This window comes from Sparus aurata, chromosome 16, assembly GCF_900880675.1.
Source record: "Sparus aurata chromosome 16, fSpaAur1.1, whole genome shotgun sequence".
Lineage (NCBI taxonomy): Eukaryota > Metazoa > Chordata > Actinopteri > Spariformes > Sparidae > Sparus > Sparus aurata.
The window spans coordinates 28,682,805-28,703,299 of NC_044202.1; the positions used below are offsets into that span (position 1 = coordinate 28,682,805).

The 20,495-nt window shown below is 41.7% G+C and overlaps 2 protein-coding genes and 1 long non-coding RNA gene across 5 annotated transcripts in view; 1 reads left to right on the forward strand and 2 right to left on the reverse strand.

The window, feature by feature from the left end:
* Window positions 1–1,634: 1,634 nt before the first annotated feature.
* Window positions 1,635–20,495, reverse strand: part of eipr1 (EARP complex and GARP complex interacting protein 1) — a 226,433-nt gene continuing 207,572 nt past the window's right edge. For 2 of the 3 annotated variants that reach the window (XM_030443726.1, XM_030443724.1), the window contains one exon: window positions 1,635–2,065. In XM_030443726.1, the coding sequence (XP_030299586.1) occupies window positions 1,891–2,065 (175 nt within the window). In that variant the 3' untranslated portion in view covers window positions 1,635–1,890. The remainder of the gene's footprint in view (window positions 2,066–20,495) is intronic. The other variant, XM_030443725.1, reaches the window with a different exon arrangement.
* LOC115597625 (zinc finger MYM-type protein 1-like) lies at window positions 11,496–15,915 on the reverse strand. The gene is made up of 2 exons (XM_030443730.1): window positions 15,858–15,915; window positions 11,496–15,577 (listed from the first exon to the last, which is right to left on the reverse strand). Exon 2 carries the CDS (start codon window positions 14,780–14,782, stop codon window positions 13,730–13,732), a length of 1,053 nt encoding a protein of 350 aa, XP_030299590.1. The 5' UTR covers window positions 14,783–15,577; window positions 15,858–15,915; the 3' UTR covers window positions 11,496–13,729.
* LOC115597627 (uncharacterized) lies at window positions 17,702–20,145 on the forward strand. The gene is made up of 2 exons (XR_003987129.1): window positions 17,702–18,111; window positions 19,267–20,145. It is a non-coding gene; the product is annotated as an uncharacterized LOC115597627 (long non-coding RNA).

The following is a 20,495-nucleotide window of genomic DNA, read 5'->3' on the forward strand; positions in this document are numbered from 1 at the left end:
CAGCTATTCTGATTAGATAAATGAATATACTCTGTATTCAGCCTCGGCCCTGCTTGGCCAAACTGGCATACCTAATAAAGTGCATGCTTCCCTCCCTTGGCACTAGTGTGTGTATGTGTGTGAGAGTGTATAATTGTATGATGCGTTGAGTCAAGCTGCAAGTAAAAGGCCTGTCAATGGACTCGGACTGTCTCTATTGACCAGCCACAGCTCACTGTATGGAGGAAGAGAGGAAGGGAGAAGTGTGCACAGCAACAAGGGGAGAGGTAAGGGATACGGTAGACAGCAGATTCTACATCTACAGTCAAAAGAAAGGCTACATTACAAACTAAACTACAAAGTGGACAAAAAAAAACAGGTTCTTTACTCTGTTTTCTGTCTTGGTAAACTTCATGCTGCCCTTTGAGTGCATGGATCCTGCAGCAATTCTCTGCATCTTCCTCTGCGTGAAAATCTTAGAAGCGGCGAGGGGTGAAATTTCACTCCAACACTGATGTGCCTCCGGAGATAGCATCAGAGGCGCAGCATGGATAAGCTGGTGGCACGGAGTGGGGGTGTGCCAGTCTGATGGTGTTCACAGACAATTCATTTAACAAAATAAAGAGAAACGTCCCACAAAGCAACGTTACATGACCAAACAACAGTAACATAGTAAACTGGTAGTGTCTTTGGCAACTTATATGCAAAAAAAAATAAAACAGTTATACATGGAGCAGGTACATATTTAGATTAACAGGAGGACACTGGGAGAATCATCTTGAAAAAACACAAGTCATCACCATGATTAACCATATTTAACTCCTCAGGTGTAGAATTGGCCAAACTTAGCAACTAGCTGGTTAATATAGTGGAACATCAGTTATAGAGCAGCAGCTCAGTAACAGGTAGGCCTTGATAACACTGTGACTCATCGCTACATTCATTGCTGCTTCAAGGCACAAGAGAAGAGCACAACAAATCATAGGAAAACAATCGTTTTGCTGGTAAGGCTTTTGTGAGACATCATCTGGCAGTGAGGAACATGCCTTTAAATTATTGCTAATGTTGCTGTTTCTGCTGAATATGCAAATAAACAACTGTTTGCTCCCAACTTTACAGCTTTCTGTTGTCAGTTGTCGCCCCCAAACAAAATCTAGGTTTAATAATTCAATGATTGATAAATCAGTAATCATCAGATTCAAGTTTGATGAAAATAGTTAGCAGCAACCCTACACATAATCGTCTTGATAGGAAAAATTTGCTAAATAAGTATAGGTTGTATATTACCAGAGGTATCCTTGAGTAAGTTAAGATCTGTAAGGTCATGCCACTGGGGTTCAGATTTGAAATGTAATTTCTTTTAACTTACATTTTTTGTCTTTCTCACTGATATCAGATTATCAGATATTGTGTCTTTAGCAGTTTGTAACTTAATAGAAAGAATGTCAGCACTGGTAGTAGAGGATTATTAAACACCTGTTTCACACATAATGCCAATAACATCAAATGTGGATAAAAAGATTAAGACAAACAAAATCATGCAGAAAAACCATGAATGAACCTAATGACATGACACAGACTGATGAAAGGGATTTTTATTGTGTATCTGCTCCTTTCTTATGAGGTTGCTGTAAACATTTAAGAAGCACACCATGTCAAATGTTCATCAAGTCTTTTTATTATTTTAATTGGGATAGCCAGAACAGTTTTATTGTTTACTGTGGTCAATGGGACACATGACCTACAGTATATTTACATAACACACACAGTCTTTAGTATTGCTGCCTTCACAAGCTGTTTGCAGTGTCTTCCACAGCACACTTAACTGCGCCATGGTATACTGTTTTTTGTAGCAATCTCTTCACTTGAACTCTGCACATACATACAGATCACCTGTCCCTCCCCACCCTCTCAGAGTAGGATGCGGTATTTGAGTGCGCGAGGAACCCTGTTGATGACGAGTCGTCCATCGTAGCTGAGTGAGGCGAAGAGCCAGGGGTCAGCTGATGACCACTCTGCTGCATACACACTGTCTTCATGTTCCTCATAGGTGGACACCACACTGTCCTTTAGGGGCTCTTTACTTCTAACAAATACACACACACACACACACACACACACACACACACACACACACACACAAAATGTTATACTTTGATTGCAAAACAATGTGTTGCAAGGACGTGACACACGGGACCTTTGCTTTGCACTTCAGGATTTTTCTGGATGTCCCATTTACAAATTTGGGTTACATACAGTATCTCACAAAAGTGAGTACACCCCTCGCATTTTTGTAAATATTTTACTATATCTTTTCATGGGACAGCACTGAAGAAATGACACTTTGCTACAATGTAAAATAGTCAGTGTACAGCTTGTATAACAGTGTAAATTGACTGTCCCCTCAAAATAACTCAACACGCAGCCAACATTCCTCACTTTCTCAACATAGCGTACCTCATTTTTGAAAAGGTCACATTTGTCTGGCCTCAGCTTAATTCCCAAAGCTTACTGTCGCTTAAGGACCAATCTCATATCCTCAACATGCTGTGGGAATGTTTTACTGTAAACTAAGACATCGTCCATGTATGAAATGCATATTCTGTCTCTGAGGCCTCTGAAGCTCTCCTTCTTAAGGCTGAGGGTGAGTTTGTGAGGCCAAATGGAGTTCTGTGTGATTCATACAGCCAAAGTAGTTGATCTTTATCTTTTACATTTGGTGTTAAAGGTGCTAGAGAAGGCTGACGTGTGGGCAGTTTTTTTCACTCGCTATCTCCTTGTGTGGGCTTACAGGTTCTGTAATACAATTCAACATTGGGTTAGGATCGATTTAGGACTTTGATTCTGAGGTCATGGCGCGTCCCCCTGTCACAACCACTGCCCGTTTCCAAACAGTTTTTGCCTATCTCGCCACAGTGAGTGAGTGATCATTATTTAGAACATGGCATGAATCACTGTCTCTCCCTTTCTCTCTTTCTCTCACAAACGTGCACACATTCACACGACTTCTGTTTGTATCAGTTCATCTCCATGTTGTCACCAGCCCCACACACCTGCTGATGACGGGAGAATATTTTCATTGTTTATTCACTGCATTTCTGCATCTTCAGTGCTACAACAATGTGACTTTAAATAACATTAGCATTATTTCCATCCCAAATTTTCCCCAATCTACTGCTGTAAATAGTTCTGACATAAATATTTGGATTTATTTTACACATTAACCTTTTCACAGAGACAGTAGTCCAGTCCTTTGGTCCTCTGGACTGGACTACTGCGCCAAATTAAAACACAAAGTGCTCTACCCATGACGACTTATTTGACAATATAGGACTTCTGCCTCAGTAGACCCTAAATGCAAGGGTAAAGTGTTGTATTACATTATCCTGAAAGGTATTATTAATACATTTTCCAGCCAATTATTAAATGGTCTTGAATTTAATAATTATCCCTTGGAGGGACACAATAATTGTCTTTCTATCACTCAGTGGCCGGTGAACAAAATCGGGCTCAATCACCTTCCTGTGGTCCTTGCTCCAGAGAAAAATGCGGCTTATTGTCACCCGCTACCACTAAAATCTAAGAACTTGAAAAGCTCAAATCAGCTTCTGATGAGCACAAATGCTAACAGCAATCAAAATGTTTTTCTGTGTAAATCAGCAGCAAATTTGACTTGGCAGTCCACAACTACGTCTGATGAATGGCATTGTCACTGTAGCGTCCTATCAGCGGTGGCGGTTCTTGGCATTGTAGCTGTAGCTGAAACAGTGGAGATGACTTGGGCAAGGAACTCTTATGCTGTCCAAATGGAAGAAAGTTAAACCTAGCTTTTATTTTTCTGAGTAGAATAAATAGACATATTATGAGAGCTGAATAAAGTGTCATAGGCATCATCCCATCATTCCGATGACAGCTGCTCAGTGGCATATAAAGGCAACAACTTCCCGGCTTTAGCCCTCTGCTGAATTAACTGGGCAATTTTTTGTCATCTGATTCAGCTGGACTTTTCTAGTACTTGGTTGCTATTGGATGAAACATATTCGATTGTGAAATTAGTAATTTTGTGGTGGTTGTGACACTCAAAAAACAGCTACCTCTGTCACAATTTAAGCTAATGGGAAATGTCTTTTCGGGGGTTCCAGCAGCTTCCTGATGTTGTAATTACTCTGATACTTTGGCCACTGTGTAAAATTAGATCCAAAGCCTGCCACGCATCCTGGGGTTTTAACCAAATTTGTATAATTCCAATGTGGGTAGTAAATGCACATGAAAAATGGTAAACTTCCCTCCATGTGTGAGAACCTTCATCAAAATGTTCCCTCCATGAAGCATGCACCCAGAGCTCCCAAATCATTCACCAAGTGACACATAATCTGGCAGATTTTTGTCAGATGTGATGGCCTTTGGCCTTGGGCCAGTGTCTATTGTCCTTTTCCTGTCTGTGCTCCTCTGTTCAGGTTCTCCCTGGTATGGCCCTACCCACCTCGTTGAGGGATTGGTATCACCTGATCCTTTAAAAGCCAGGTGATTCCAAGATGGCTCCATCTCTCCCTCCTGGAAAGCTGGTGCCTGCTTGGGTACTCCAGTTTGTATTGTTTAAGGTTGTGATTATGTTTAATTAGCCGTTAGCTTGTTTTTATTAAATTATCTTTAATTAATAATTTTGAGTTGCCTAAGCAGTTTCTGTGTGTATAACGCAGATCAAAGACTTTTGTTCAAACTAAAGATTGTAATATTGCATGTTTGATTTTTGTACGTGTGTGCCTCCACGGACACAGAAGATCAAATGAGGGAATATCTTTTGAGATGATGGTGCTCATATTTCTAGTTCCACATTCCTGAAATATCTATTACATTGAGGCTGTTCTGCAGGATTACTACTATTGTTAAATTGACACTAAAACAAATATACTCGTTGTAAGAACATCAGTCCAAGCCTCCACTGTCCGATAATCTCAAAAACAATCATTTGCTAAATTAATTAAACTGTTGAATTTCATCATATAAAGTCAGGAAATAGTCCAAACACTGGAAGAGTTATGTACGTGGTGTCCAGGTACTGTGGACACGTAGTACACATACAAGTGGGGTCAATAAGTATAGCAGAAGTTGAGTGCTAGTGATTAGGAAGAACAGTTGATAATTGTAGGTGAGAGTCAGTCATTGAGTTTAAGAGCTGGTAGTTATGGATGAGAGGGCAAATGGGACCGTAATGGATGGAGAACAGTGGCAGACTTTAAAAGCATTGAATGCTAAGCCTTACAGAGGATATCCCTGCAATTCTAAAATTCTAAAATTTGTTTCATTAGGCTCCCTGTAGAAGTCCAGAAACATATGGGAGGTAAAAGACCGCCGGTGCCTTAACACAGAGCTATGATTCTACATGTGCATTATAATACAGAATCAAAACTGAAGAAAAGGTATCACTGTCACTCATCATACACTGAACAAAAATATAAACGGAACACTTTTGTTTTTGCTCCCATTTTTCATGAGCTGAACTCAAATATCTAAAACTTTTTCTATATACACAAAAGATCCATTCCTCTCAAATATTGTTCACAAATCTGTCTAAATCTGTTTTAGTGAGCACTTCTCCTTTGCTGAGATAATCCATCCCACCTAACAGGTGTGGCATATCAAGATGCTGATTAGACGGCATGAATATTGCACAGGTGTGCCTCAGGCTGGCCACAATAAAAGGCCACTCTGAAATGTGCAGTTTTGCTTTACTGGGGGGGTCTGGGGGGGGGGGTAAGAAAACCAGACAGTATCTGGTGTGACCACCATTTGCCTCACATCTCCTTCGCATAGAGTTGATCAGGTTGTTGATTGTGGCCTGTGGAATGTTGGTCCACTCCTATTCAATGGCTGTGCGAAGTTGCTGGATATTGGCAGGAGCTGAAACACGCTGCTGTACATGCCGATCCAGAGCATCCTAAACATGCTCAGTGGGTTACATGTCCGGTGAGTATGCTGGCCATGCAAGAGCTGGGATGTTTTCAGCTTCCAGGAATTGTGTACAGATCCTTGCAACATGGGGCCGTGCATTATAATGCTGCAACATGAGGGGATGGTCGGGGATGAATGGCACAACAATGGGCCTCAGGATCTTGTCACGGTATCTCTGTGCATTCAAAATGCCATCAATAAAATGCACCTGTGTTTGTTGTCCAAAACATACTCCTGCACATACCATTACCCCACCGCCACTATGGGCCACTCGATCCACAACGTTGACATCAGCAAACCGCTCACCCACATGACGCCACACGTGCTGTCTGCCATCTGCCCTGAACAGTGAAATTTGGGATTCATCCGTGAAGAGAACACCTCTCCAACGTGCCAGACACTGAGTGGGCAACAAGTGCAACCATCAAATGTGAGCATTTGCCCACTCAAGTCGGTTCGATGACGAACTGCAGTCAGGACGAGACCCCGATGAGGACGACGAGCATGCAGATGAGCTTCCCTGAGACGTTTCTGACAGTTTGTGCAGAAATTCTTTGGTTATGCAAACCGATTGTTGCAGTAGCTGCCCGGGTGGCTGGTCTCAGACGATCTTGGAGGTGAACATGCTGGATGTGCAGGTCCTGGGCTATTGTGGTTACAGGTGGTCTGCAGTTGTGAGGCCAGTTGGATGTACTGCCAAATTGTCTGAAACACCTTTGGCTTTGGCTTATGGTAGAGAAATGAACATTCAATTCACGGGCAACAGCTCTGGTGGACATTCCTGCAGTCAGCATGCCAATTGCACGCTACCTCAAAACTCTGTGGCATTGTGCTGCGTGATAAAACTGAACATTTTAGAGTAGCCTTTTATTGTGGCCAGTTCTTGCATGGCCAGCATACTCACCGGACATGTAACCCATTAAGCATGTTTGGGATGCTCTGGATACGACATGTATACGATACGTATTCGACAGTGTGTTCCAGTTCCTGCCAATATCCAGCAACTTCGCACAGCCATTGAAGATGAGGGGACCAACATTCCACAGGCCAAAATCAACAACCTGATCAACTCTATGCGAAGGAGATGTGAGGCAAATGGTGGTCACACCAGATACTGACTGGTTTTCTGACCCCCCCAGGCCCCCCCAATAAAGCAGAACTGCACATTCTATTGTGGCCAGCCTAAGGCACACCTGTGCAATATTCATGCTGGCTAATCAGCATCTTGATATACCACACCTGTTAGGTGGGATGGATTATCTCAGCAAAGGAGAAGTGCTCACTAAAACAGATTTAGACAGATTTGTGAACAATATTTGAGAGAAATGGATCTTTGAGGTTAGCTCATGAAAAATGGGAGCAAAAACAAAAGTGTTCCGTTTATATTTTTGTTAAGTGTAGATAATGTTATAAAAGGGAGATGTCCAGAGCAAGAAAAAGAGTAATCTTGAAAGTGTGTGCGAGGCGAATTGTGCACACAGGAGAATTAAATCACATTCCCCTTAATGTTTAACAGATGAAAGGGTGGTTTATAAAAATCAAGAATTGGCATTGTCCCCTCAAAATAACTCAACACACAGCCATTAATGTCTGAACCACCAGCAACAAAAGTGAGTACACCCCTAAGTGAAAATGTCCAAATTGGGCCCAATTCGCCATTTTCCCTCCTGTGACTCATTAGTGTTACAAGGTCTCATGTCTGGAATGGGGAGCAGGTGTGTTCAATTTGGTGCTATCGCTCTAACACTCTCTCATACTGGTCACTGGAAGTTCAACATGGCACCTCATGGCAAAGAACTCTCTGAGGATCTGAAAAAAAGAATTGTTGCTCCGCATAAAGATGGCCTGGGCTATAAGAAGATTGCCAACACCCAGAAACTGAGCTGCAGCACGTGACCAAGACCATACAGCGATATAACAGGATAAGTTGCACTTAGAACAGGCCTCACCATGGTCGACCAAAGAGGTTGAGTGCACGTGCACAGCGTCATATTCAGAGGTTGTCTTTGGAAAATAGACGTATGAGCGCTGCCAGCATTGCTGCAGAGGTTGAAGGGGTGGAGTCAGCCTGTCAGTGCTCAGACCATACGCCGCACACTGCATCAAATTGGTCTGCATGGCTGTCATCCCAGAAGGAAGCCTCTTCTAAAGACGATGCACAAGAAAGCCTGCAAACAGTTTGCTGAAGACAAGCAGACAAAGGACATGGATTACTGGAACCATGTCCTGTGGTCTGATGAGACCAAGATAAACTTACTTGGTTCAGATGAACAGCCACAACTTAAGGTCAATTTCCACTGATCCATGCCTTTGACCATTTCTACTCTCCGGCACTAAAGGTGCATTGTGTAAGAGCTGCACATAATTTAATTTCAAAACATACAAAAAATGAAGTATCCCCTTCAGCAGAATGCGAAGAAGTAACAGTTCTGGCTTCATGTTCAAGATGCCTATGTATTGTATCCCAGAGATATCCACTGCTAAGCAGCCAAGGATGGACCATCCTTTCTTGTAATAAGTCCCCCTGACCTGGGGGGCAATCTTGAGGCACTGTAGCCTCTAGTTTGCCACAGGATAGGATGAAGAAATTGAGAGCCGGCTGTGAGGGAACTACCCAGGTCCGCAGTATGAGCGCCAGGCTATGAAGCCAGTTTGAGTATTGGCAAAACTGTGTAATTACATCATTAAGTAATACACTGGGGCCCAAAAAGACATTTTTCTCATAATCTAAAATTCTGACAAATGTGGATTTCGTTGTGCATCACAAAACTCCTGAGAAAATTAATTGACATAAGTTGATCCATTTTGTCCAATAACATTTGGAAAGTCCAGAAGAGCCATACAATTATATTTTTTAAATCTCCATTTAAGTTAGCTTGATGCTAAACTGGAAGTTTAGCTGACTCAGTAGGCAGAGGTCTCTAATGCGCACACTCTATGGGCCCCATAACACGGAAGAGCTGTGTATTTTTATCGAGTCATTTTGGCTTAATGTGCCACACAGCAGCTTTGATTAGGGATGTCCCGATCAGGTTTTTTTACCCCGATCCCGATCCGAGTCCTTTAATATTTAGTATCTGCCGATACCGAGTCCCTATCCGATACTTAGCCTTAACTAATATTTTCCTGGATAATACAGCTGCATTAAGAAAAAAGGCACCTGCATCCAAGCCGTTCCTTTTTTCTTTTCTTTTTTATTAAGTATTTTTTTGGCCTTTTGATGGCTTTATTGAAAGTACAGCTGAAGATATGACAGGAAACAGGGGGAGAGAGAGGGGGAGTGACACGCAGCAAAGGGACCTGGGCCGGGAGTCGAACCCAGGTCCACTGCAGAGCCTCGCCACATGGGGCGCGCGCTCTACCAACTGAGCTAAACGACGACGTGGACGTGTTGCTTGTCTATTTCACAGCATTCAGCATGTCCTCGGTTGCCTGTTTTACATGCTCTGCAGTATGAGACCCACGAAACTAGTTCGCATATCGGCACGCTGTAACTCGAACGTGGAGTCAATGTTATGTAATGCCAAGATGGTAGGGCACACCGGGGATTCAGAAACTCCAGGTGACGAAGAAAACCCTGATCCTCTACCACAGAGATGAGCTGGTTATCCAGAGCCATTAATTCAGTTACCTTCTCTGTAATATGTGTGGCCATGTCGCTGTCTCGAGGATATTTCTTTGTCCTTTTGGAAGTATCCGCGACTGTTTGTTGCTTCGGTGTCTGAGCCTGTACTGCTCGAGAGAACTCGCATTCTTTGAGTGTTAGTTTTTTACGTGCCACATCAACTGAGTAGTATTAAGTGCAGCTCCGCGAAACGGTCGTATTGCAGATGTCTGACGCGTCTGCCACAAATTGAGCTCTGACGTAAAGAAAATAAATAAAAAAAGATGCAGACTTTAACACTTTTATTTTTCCTGATAAACTGGGAATATGACTTGGTTTTATTTAGAAATAATGTCTAATAATAATAATAATGCACTATTTACTGTCTCTTATGGTGTGGACCTGGCTGAGCACATTAGCTGAGCAGAGAAGAGTTTGCCTCCACATTAAGTTTATAATTAGTTTGTGAAATAAACAATGTCTCCATAATTTTCTAATTTCAATTCAACCCACTTGAGTCATGATGGGCTTTGTTTTGTCAGTCATGCTTATCTGTTTGATATGTTAGCAAGGTAAAGTAAGGCTAACCTGTATTGCTGGCCTGGAAGTAAATGAAGAACCTAATGTTAATGTTAACAACAACCGTCATGTCATTCTTATTGATCATAATTTGATGTTACCATATAACATTAATCTTATGACCGAGCACATTAAGGTTATATTCAAAGCAGCGTTGTTTTTTTTTTAAGCAGAGGCATTTGTCATCTCTTGACTGTGACCATTAAACTCAAAAAAGGAAATATTGAAATGCCCCACAGAACTTCAGACATATTTGTAATGATAATTATAATTATTATTATGATAACAATATGGAAAGGTTCCTGCACTAATTTTTGAAAATAAAAGTATTCTTAAACAATAACATGTTCTGCCTTCAATTCATATCTTTGTAACAAGTGAACTAAATTAAGGGATCAAAAAAAGTTTAATAAATGTATCCAGCCTATATTTTGGTTATCAGTATGTTCTACTCCATAACCCAGAGGAAAACTTTACTGCTCAAAGCTTGCTCCTTTATGGCTATGGAGCAGTAAAGGAGCTCAATGACAGTTCTCATTTCAGTCTCGTTTTGTCTCATTTGTTTCTCCTAAAATTCCTTAGGAGCAATAGGTGAGACTTGAGACTTTACCGCTTAAACCTTGCTCCTTTCCAGCACTGGAGAGACATTCTGAAACTTCATTGAGAGCTTGATGAGATCTCCTTTGAAACTTACAGGGAGCCCAAGTTGAGATTTCTGCACCTGTTTCTCAGGAGAAACAATTGAGAAACAGGAGAAATCAGCCACAGCTTCACTTTGGTCTCACACAGATCTCATAGTTGTCTAGGAGAAATGAATGAGACACTACTGAGATCTCTTTCCTCTGGGAATAACAGTATTGGCATTGGCCCAAAAAAATCCAGATTGGTCTGGCCCTAGTCCAGATATAATTAAACATCTTTGGAATTAACACAGAGACGGTAACAGCCTCAGTTAGTTATTCAGTAACACAAAGATCCAGAAGCTCTAGAAAATATACTTTTATCCAGGGGCGCAGATGGGATTTTTGAACTGCGGGGGACCCAGCTGTCAGCAAATGATTTCCACTCAATAAGTTATTTTTGTGTAATCTGGGTTTTAACTAGCACTCAAGTAGTTACTTTTGTAATAGCCTATGGGCCAATGGTTTGCACTAAAAAGCCATTGGAGAATTCCTATTTGAAATCCTGGATAAACAATAATGAACATTGTTAAACAAAAGCCTACCTGATCAACACTAGCCATACATGATGAACGTGTTATTTGTCTGGAATGCCAATCACCTACCAAAACTTCATGTCATATGCAAAATATGTTTTATTTAAACATTTGTGTATGAACTCAGAAGTTTAAACAAAAACATATTTACATAAATGAAAATAAGTATGTTTACTGTAAATGAAATTTACATTTTAAATGACAGAAGTAGTACTATTAGGAATTCCCTATAGTGCAGCCAAACACATTTACTGTCTAGAAGCCAGTGTTGGGGGTAATATATTACGTTTGGGCAGTAACGGAGTAATATAATGCTTTACTAACTATATTTTGGTAATATCATTATAGTTACTGAGTCCGGTAAAGTGTTACAATCCTAGCTGTCGCACAGGCAGAGGTTTCAAAAAAACCGTAAATAAAGAGGGGAAGAAGACTGTTTTAAATCTACAGAAGAAGAAGACAGTCTGGTTTGGAGATGGCAAGATGGCAACAACAGCAGCTGATAATTCAACGTTTTCTAAGTGGTTATACTCGCACTATTTTGAATTTGTCACAGAAATAGAAAACCACGCAGTTCAGAACAGAGGTGAAGATGCTTGCCCCAGGAGAAGTGAGCAGGCTGATGGCAGGGTATGTCGTGAAGGATGCGCTGCCTCAGTTGAGTCGCTGGCGTTTCAAAAGCTTGTCTGCAAAATCACTGTTCAATCAAGTGACAAGGTAAAAACACATCTCTTATGATATAGCCCTATTGTTAAGATATAAACACATTTCCAAAGATAGTTCATTTAAGATGAGATGGTGTGAGAGGTGATTCATTATTTATTAAAATTTTATTTGTTAAGTAAAACAATAAATACATCTCCATGTTTTACAATACGCATAAATGGGGGTTAACGAACAAAGCCCTCACTAAGAAAAAATATGGATAGAAATATATAAAGTTATGAGTCACTAGAGATTTGTGTCTCAGTGTCTGAGGAAAAATCATTCACGACAACTTTTAAAACTTTGCAAAGTAAATTGAAATTCATATACTTGTAGAAGATTAAAAGAATACAAGTGGAAATATTAAAAAGCTTAATTTAAAAGAAATACAACAATAAATCATCAATCAATCAATTTATGAGGAACTACAGTTAACTGAGGACTATTTACTATGACAAAATATTGTGCCCCTTCATTTTGTAATGCCTTGTCCTAAATGTTTATTTTGGTGAAAGTAACTAAAAAGAAATGAGTAACTTATTACTCTACACAGAAGGTAATATTGTAAAGAAACTTATTACTTTCAATAACAAGTAACTAGTAATGTGAAATACATTACATTTTAGAAGTAACTTGCCCACCACTGCTAGAAGCAGACTCAATGAAGGACCCGAAAACGTCTCTCCTCCTTTCATTACCCTGAACATACTGCTGGGCAATTTCTTGTCTGTCCAGTCTGTCAAGCCTCTCTTGGTGAATATGGCACACAGCAATGCCATTCAGTCTTTTCTGAGTCATGGTTGATCACAACCATGTTTTTAACCTGCGTAACCCACTAAAACTGCACTCTGCCTCAGCAGAGGATATGGGCACCACCATCAACAACGTCACTAGTGTCTCTACCTGATCAAACAGACCACAGTCTTCAGGGGGCATTTCGCTCAAAGCATGCACAGCATCTGCAGTTGTGTTGAGCTTGAACTTGTTTTTAAACATGGCCAATTGGACTCTCAAGTCTTCCGCTTTCAGTTCAGGATATTTACGAACTGCTGCCTCATTTATAGGGGAGTCAGGAGCGAGTTTTCCAGTGCTTTTAATCTTTGAATGCCTGGTTGCATAAACCTCTCAGTGATTTGTGCATCTACTGTGTCTAGGACTCGGTAGAACTCTGCTCTGTAAAAATCCACAGCTGATCTAGGTGTGTATGCAGGAGCCTGCCCAGAGTATCTGTTAGGGGGCCTATGTGTGCGAGGTGGAACAATGGGCTCCAGAGACAGATTGTCACACCTGTCCTCTGCCTCCTTAAAGACTGCCTCAAAGTGTTCTGAGTTTCTTTTGGATTCCAAGCTGTCTTGGACCAAAGAGACTGCAGAGAGCATGCCCTCCATTGTCTGAGTTTTCTTCTGGAGAGATGTGTTTAGAACCTCTAGTTCACTGATCACATCCAAAGCAAGCAGAAGTCCCAGTACAACATTACCCTATTGAAGTTGAACACACAGTTAAGCCCTCTGCCCTGCTTGCAGACTCAGAATGACTTGCAGCCATCTCATCTAGTGCACTTAGTACCATCCCATATTGGCTGAGAACAGCACAGATAGCAGGTGAGCGTACAGTCCACCTTGTGGGACATAAAGGCCTGATGGACAGGGCTGGCCCTTCCCCTTTAGCTGCAACAATGGCTTTAAACTTCTCTTTCATCTTACCAGACTGCCCAAAAAATTTGCCCAGGTCATGTATCCAGTCAAGTGCATTTCGCACAACATACGAGGCTGAGCAAGCTTGTTGTGTAAATTGACACAGTGTGCTCCACAGTGTATATATGGTGCTAGTGGCTGTGCTTGCTGAATAACAGCCTGTGCACCAGAGTACTTTCCAGCCATATTCAAAGCTCCATCATATGCCTGGCCTCTGAGGCCCGATATTGGCAAATTCAGCCTCAACAGATTATCCAAAATGATCCTGGCAAGGTTTTCACCTTTTGTAGACGTTGCTTCATACAACCCTACGAAGTCTTCGTGCACCAGCAAATCAGTGTCAACATAACGTAGGCACATCGCCTCCTGCTCAACACCAGAGACATCTTTTGTCCCATCCATAATAATGGAATACTGCAACACTGGTAAGGACCGGATCTCATCTGCAGTTTTCCTGATAATTGACGAACTCATCAAATTTATCCGCTCATTTTGACAATCCCAAGATGTGTGCAACCCCCTCTTTGCAGATAACCACCTACTGAATGACTCATCATCTTCAGCTTTGTATTTCAGAAGCTGGCCAAGGTTACCTTGATGATGTTCATGCCCTCTAAAGGCCAATCCCTGCCTCGCCAGAAACATCTCACCCCCTATTATTTTTAACAGGCTAGCTCTGTTTTCTGCCTGCTGTGTGCTGACTGCACTGCTCAACTGTGTAGTAACTGGCCTGTTTTCATATGCAGCGGTTCTAACAGCCAGTTTGTGACCCTCTGATTTCTCATGCATGGAACATTTTTCAAGTGCTTTTTTCCAGTTTTTAAATCCAGTATTGACAAAGGCTTGGTCTATACTCTTAGCTTGTGGTGGTTTCCCTGACTTAAAGTATTTAGAGCAGTGAAAACACAGAACACCATCAGTACCCATGCTAACATGCAGCCAGGGATGCTTCTCATACCATGCTTTTTGGAATGTCAGTGTCTGGTCTTTGAGCACTTGCTTTTGCAAAGCTTTAGGGTCAGGTTGATTCGGCTTCGTAAATGTCATTATCATGTCAACTTCCTCTCCCTCTGTGTCGCCTCCTGTCCCTCCTTGTTCTGTCCCTGCCTCTTCTGTCTGTACTCCTTCTGTCTGTCCTTGGCTACCCCCTGGCAGACCCTCTCTTGACTGACTAGGGCCTGCATCACTGTCCTTAGGAATTGCCTGCAGGCCAGGAGGATAATGTTCTTCTTGTCTGCCCTCTTCTTGTCTGCCTGCTTCTTATCTGCCTGCTATTCGTCTGCCTATTTGTCTGCCCTCTTCTTGTCTGCCCTCTTCTTGTCTGCCTGCTATTTGTCTGCCATCTTCTTGTCTGCCTGCTTCATGTCGACCCTCTTCTTGTCTGTCTGCTTCATGTCTGCCTTCTTCTTGTCTGCCCTCTTCTTGTCTGTCTGCTTCATGTCTGCCCTCTTCTTGACTGCCTGCTATTTGTCGACCCTCGTCTAGTCTGTCTGCTTCATGTCTGCCCTCTTTTTGTCTGCCTGCTTCATGTCTGCCATCTTCTTGTCTGCCTGCTATTAGTCTTCCTGCTATTTGTCTGCCTGCTTCTTGTCTGCCTGCTTCATGTCTGCCTTCTTCTTGTCTGCCATCTTCTTGTCTGCCTGCTATTTGTCTGCCATCTTCTTGTCTGCCATATTCTTGTCTGCCTGCTATTTGTCTGCCATCTTCTTGTCTGCCTGCTTCTTGTCTACCTTCTATTTGTCTGCCTTCTATTTGTCTGCCTGCTATTTGTCTGCCCTCTTCTTGTCTGCCTTTTCCTCCCTCATCATCTCTGTCTTCCTCACTCCTGGCCACATCCTCACATACACCCTGATCAAAACGTTTGAAATGAAATTGTGAATTTGATTTAAACACAGCAGACACACACGTGCACCTGGGATGGAAATAAGCACCACCCATAACACAAACACACACACAAGGGTGCATTGGTAAAGGAATAGGCTCAAACTGTTACAGCCATGGCACTAGCAAACCTCAGTGAATATTGAAAAGTAATATCATAAAATAAATGCAAGCAATATTTAATTGAAATAGGCTACTGTTGTTTAATGTCAACATTTTTCAACTTTCAGCTTTCAACTTCACTTACAGGCTTTCTTTTGAAAAAGGTGTCAATCGTCTCCTGCCTCTTTCTTTTCTGCATCTTGATACTGTGTGACAAAAAGACAGCAGTAAGCCTGATGACATGGGTCTGACAGGACTGTCACTGCAAAAGTGTTGCTTACTTGCACACAAAAAGCCCAAAGGGTGCTTGAGCCTCTGCCCTTTTTGCCTCATATTATAAAATGCCCTTTTTGTGTGTTTTCTAATGAATACATAAATTCCTGTTTTGCAAAGGGATGTCAAAAAACCGGTGGTATAAAAATGCCACGGTTATCTACCGTACACATTTCCTCATAATATGGTGTTGTGTGTGAGTGTGAGTGTGTTGAGCCTAAAGCCGCTTCTCTGTCCGCTGCTCCGCTGTCTCTCTCTACGAACTGTCGCTACTTTCAAATTAAAATCCCCCCGCTAAGAACCCAGTTCTAAACACCAATGGGGTGCAATGTAAAGCTCTTATTTTGAAGACAAAGAGAGAGCGAAGCCGCTGCCTCATCAGAACTCCACCATGCACGTAGATGAGACGTGACAGTGGAGCGTCTTGAGCCTTTGTGAGTTATAAACCCATTAACATAACTTCCTTGTGCGGGCTAACAAGTCGCCTTCCACTTATTCAACGTGCTGAAATATGAGTCATATTTCAGAAGAGCTTCCATTTGTCCTTGTTAAGCAAACTGCTTGTTAATGAGAGTTAATAATATGACAGCTGTCTGTGTCGGCTGTTTATCTGCCACAAATCTTAAACTTCTTCCAGATATTGAGCTTACTGTGACTGCTGTTGTAAACATTGTTGTTCCTACTAACATTCACAGTAGTCATTTCTTGGTTTTGTCACATTTTTAGATGTGTAGCCTGTTTTTCTAGTTTGCACTTGCCCTCCAATAAACAGCCTAATAATAAACCAGTGTTTTATTGCTTTTTAAGAACCACAGTGGAATTGCATGTCTTCTAAACCTCAGTATTATGATGATGTGAATAAACTCATGTTGACAATAATTTATTGACACAAAAGAAATGGCAATTACATATCACTCACAGCTACACAGGACACACAGCTAAGTAGTTAGTTTTTTATAAGTACTTTGTTTACTAATTTTAAATTAATCTACATATTGTGTTATTAAGGCCTAAAAAAACTCATGTACTGCCCTTTTCTGACTTTGAACCCCTGCCCCTCTATAATCACTTTTGTGGATACAGGTAAGTATCCACAAAAGTATTCAGCTAATCAACAACAAAAATCACTGGCAATTAACCCAAAAATACTTGCTTAACAATGGCAATCCCTCCTCCTCGTCAATTCCCTGGCTGCATTCTTCAGTTACTTTATACATTACATGCCACATACATCAGCAAATTTAGCTAGCTGCTGAACAATTTCCCAATTAGTAATTAGCATTAGTCTAAAAAGCGAAATACAATACCCAAAGTACTCGACATTATGTCAACAAAAGATAAACAAATATCAATCTTATTTAAAAACCTTGAAAGCATACACACTCATTCACAGTTCCTGGAAAAGGGAGATGTAAATTACCATTTCTTCTTCTCCCGCGGTTTCTCTAACAATAGGGCTCAGAGCTCCCCCTCCCGCCACTGCGTGTATTACAAATCAACTCATGCGATCTCTCAAAAAAGGACCAACAGTTGGGTGGATACTTGCCGGTGAAGGTGTGAACTATGAACCTAGCTAGTTCCCGCCTCCTCGGCACGAGCTGAACGATATATCTAACACACCAAGAGCGGCGGGACTTAAGGCAGAACAGCCAATCATCAGCCGGTCACACTCAAAGCCGGTGTCATGTTTCAAGCAGCAACAGGAGAGGGAGGGGGAGAGGAGGCAGCCGCAGCGCGCAGACACAGAGCGGCCGCAGAAACTGAGCCGTTTGAACGAAACTGCGGTAAAACTGCAGAAAAAGTGTGGGTTTTGAACCCTCTCATTGTGGTAAATGTGGGTGTTAAAACACCCACATTTACCACGGATGCGACGCCCCTGAGTGGGGGGGACGGATGGGGATCACTATGAATCTGGGGGGGACATATCCCCCCCGTCCCTAGTGCCATCTGCGCGCATGCTTTTATCATCATCTCAAACAACTGCTTCTGAAAAGGCACCAAGTCCTTGGCAGATAAAATAAGTGACATAAAAAGAAGCAAGACAAGAGTACAATTTGCCAGAGGTTTTCAATACAGGAGACAGCTGTGAGAGTAAAGAACTGAACCTGCAAGGTTTCTTTAGACTGGTAAGTGACATCTAATGTTTGCCATTTACTGAAACATATCCTAAGTAGGGATGTATACTGAGGACCGGTACTTTTTGGTACCGGCTCCTAATTGGGTCGGTACCAGGGTACCGTTAAGATCCTAGACAAACGGTACTGTTATCGTACATCAGTAAAAAAAAAAACAAAAAAAAAAACAACTTTTTTTTGATGATTTTTTATCGGTTTTTTACATGGATGGTTTCTGAACGTCTACCCAACTGTAATGACTATAAACTTAACAACAAACTCCATGACTTGACATCGCAGAAACGAAACCGGGTGCAGCTGTCACAGCACTGCAGTCTTTAGCACTAGCCGGGCTGCTAGCCGGGCTGCTAGCTACACTCGCTTTGTTATAGCAATCAAACACGCCACACTCCTTTAGCTTCATGCTATGCTCCAAGTGTTTGGTGATGTTGCCTACCCCGAATTTCCACTGCATACTGTCCGCTGCGTTACGGCTCCGATCCGGTTTTGCTCCGCCGTCTGCCATCTGGTAACCCCCACCGGTTGCGTTTTGAGTCAGCCACGGCACATAACGGTAGACAGCTGGCGTCGCGAGGACGAGGAGTTTCCGCGATAATCACATAATCACTCGCGACCGCAGTTATAGGTATGTGTCATAAAAACAACAACAGGAAGTGTTCCCGACCAAAGGATTACTAGAAGAGCTTGTGTTTGTCTCTTTTTTGAGATTTGTGTGCTGGTGTCAACACGGACTGTTTTACTTTGAAAAGTAACCGGATGTTATATTGATATTTCTGATATTTCTGCCTGCTCGGTGCTAAATTCTGCTGAATTGCTGCGTCGTGCTCCGGCATCCGCCAGATTTTAAAGTCCTGGTTATCTGTTCCGGAGTATTTGTAATTGCATAGCTTCTGTTCTGTTGAAGCTTTATTATTACCTTGTGGTAATAAAAGGTTGAATCTTTTGACATCTTGTAAAGTCTAATATCGTGCAGCCCTAGTTTGTATGGACCCATTAGAAGACTGACTATTATCATTCAATTCATTATATTGTAACCACTTTGGCATTTCAGTTATTGGCATTAAAGTTTGTTATGCATGTCTAACTGTAGCAATGACACTGTTAGATATTATGTACAGTTGCTTAATCATGAATTTCTGGCTCCAGGGAAGAACAAGGAGCAGCTCTGGCCTCTACCCTCATTAAGAAACAACCAGGGACTGCAGAGCTGGAAGATCCTGCTTTATCAAGTGATTGGACTGAGTGACAGTCAGTACGTTTCCATGCACACTTGAGTCGAGATTCGGCCATAACTCGATTAGGCCTGTTAATTGAACTACTGCCATTGTCCCAGTATACAAGCACCAGGGGAGAATCGATTTATTGACGGAAGTATTTTCGACTCAACCACAGTAACTGGCAATAAGCACCATTTCAGCTAGTTGCTGCTGGACCTTCATCCGGTTGATATATTACGCCACATACCAAACAAGTTAAACAGCGGCAAACAGGCTGCATAGCGAACAGTGAAAGTATGGTCCAAAAATGTCTTGCTCTAACAGTCGCCATGTTGATAATTTCGTCGTTGTCTTCTTCTTTTGTTTTTCCCGATTTCCTGCTACGGATTCATGCCACTTCTGGGTCAATGCCCACCGCAGGGATTGTGGCGCATAGGCAGAGCGCAGAGGCAAGGTTTGACTAATACGTATACGTGAAAGAGTAAATCGCCTTCTAACCACATTATCTGGGTGAGTTAGTCCGACTTTGAGAAATTGTATTTATTACAATTTCAGTTGGACTTACATGTTTACAAGGACTTTAAAAGTCTGGTTTAAATCAGACTAACACAATAGTCCGACTTTTTCTAACATCACGTAAATGTAGGTGATAAGTAAGTCTAAAATGGCTGAAGATCTTACTTGTTTGTAATGTAAAATGATTGCCCTGTAAAAACCATGTGGCTGTCAGTTAAACATGTTTCTTCCCTGCAGTCCATGTTTCCGCTATGTGACAATATAATAAATCCTGTCCGTCGTATGCCTGCAATTTTGGTTATACTGTTACTCTGAGGACTATGATAATCTTCACATTTTCACACACAGACATTTTCTGCTTTCAACTTTTCAAATTTAAAATCTGCTATGTTTCTGTACTTTAATTGTTAATTAAGTATTTTTGGTTGTAAGACAAAACAAGCAATTTGGTGATATCACCATTTGGACATTTCATATGGTTATATGACTAGGTAATTGGTGGGATTGGAATAGGCCAAGCACCCTAGTGAGTAACACACATCAGTTTGAATAAGAACTTTTCAGTCTTTTCAGTTATTTCAAAGAATTGTCTCTGGCAATATTTTGATTTATTTACTTGAAAATGTTAATATAAGAGGAGAA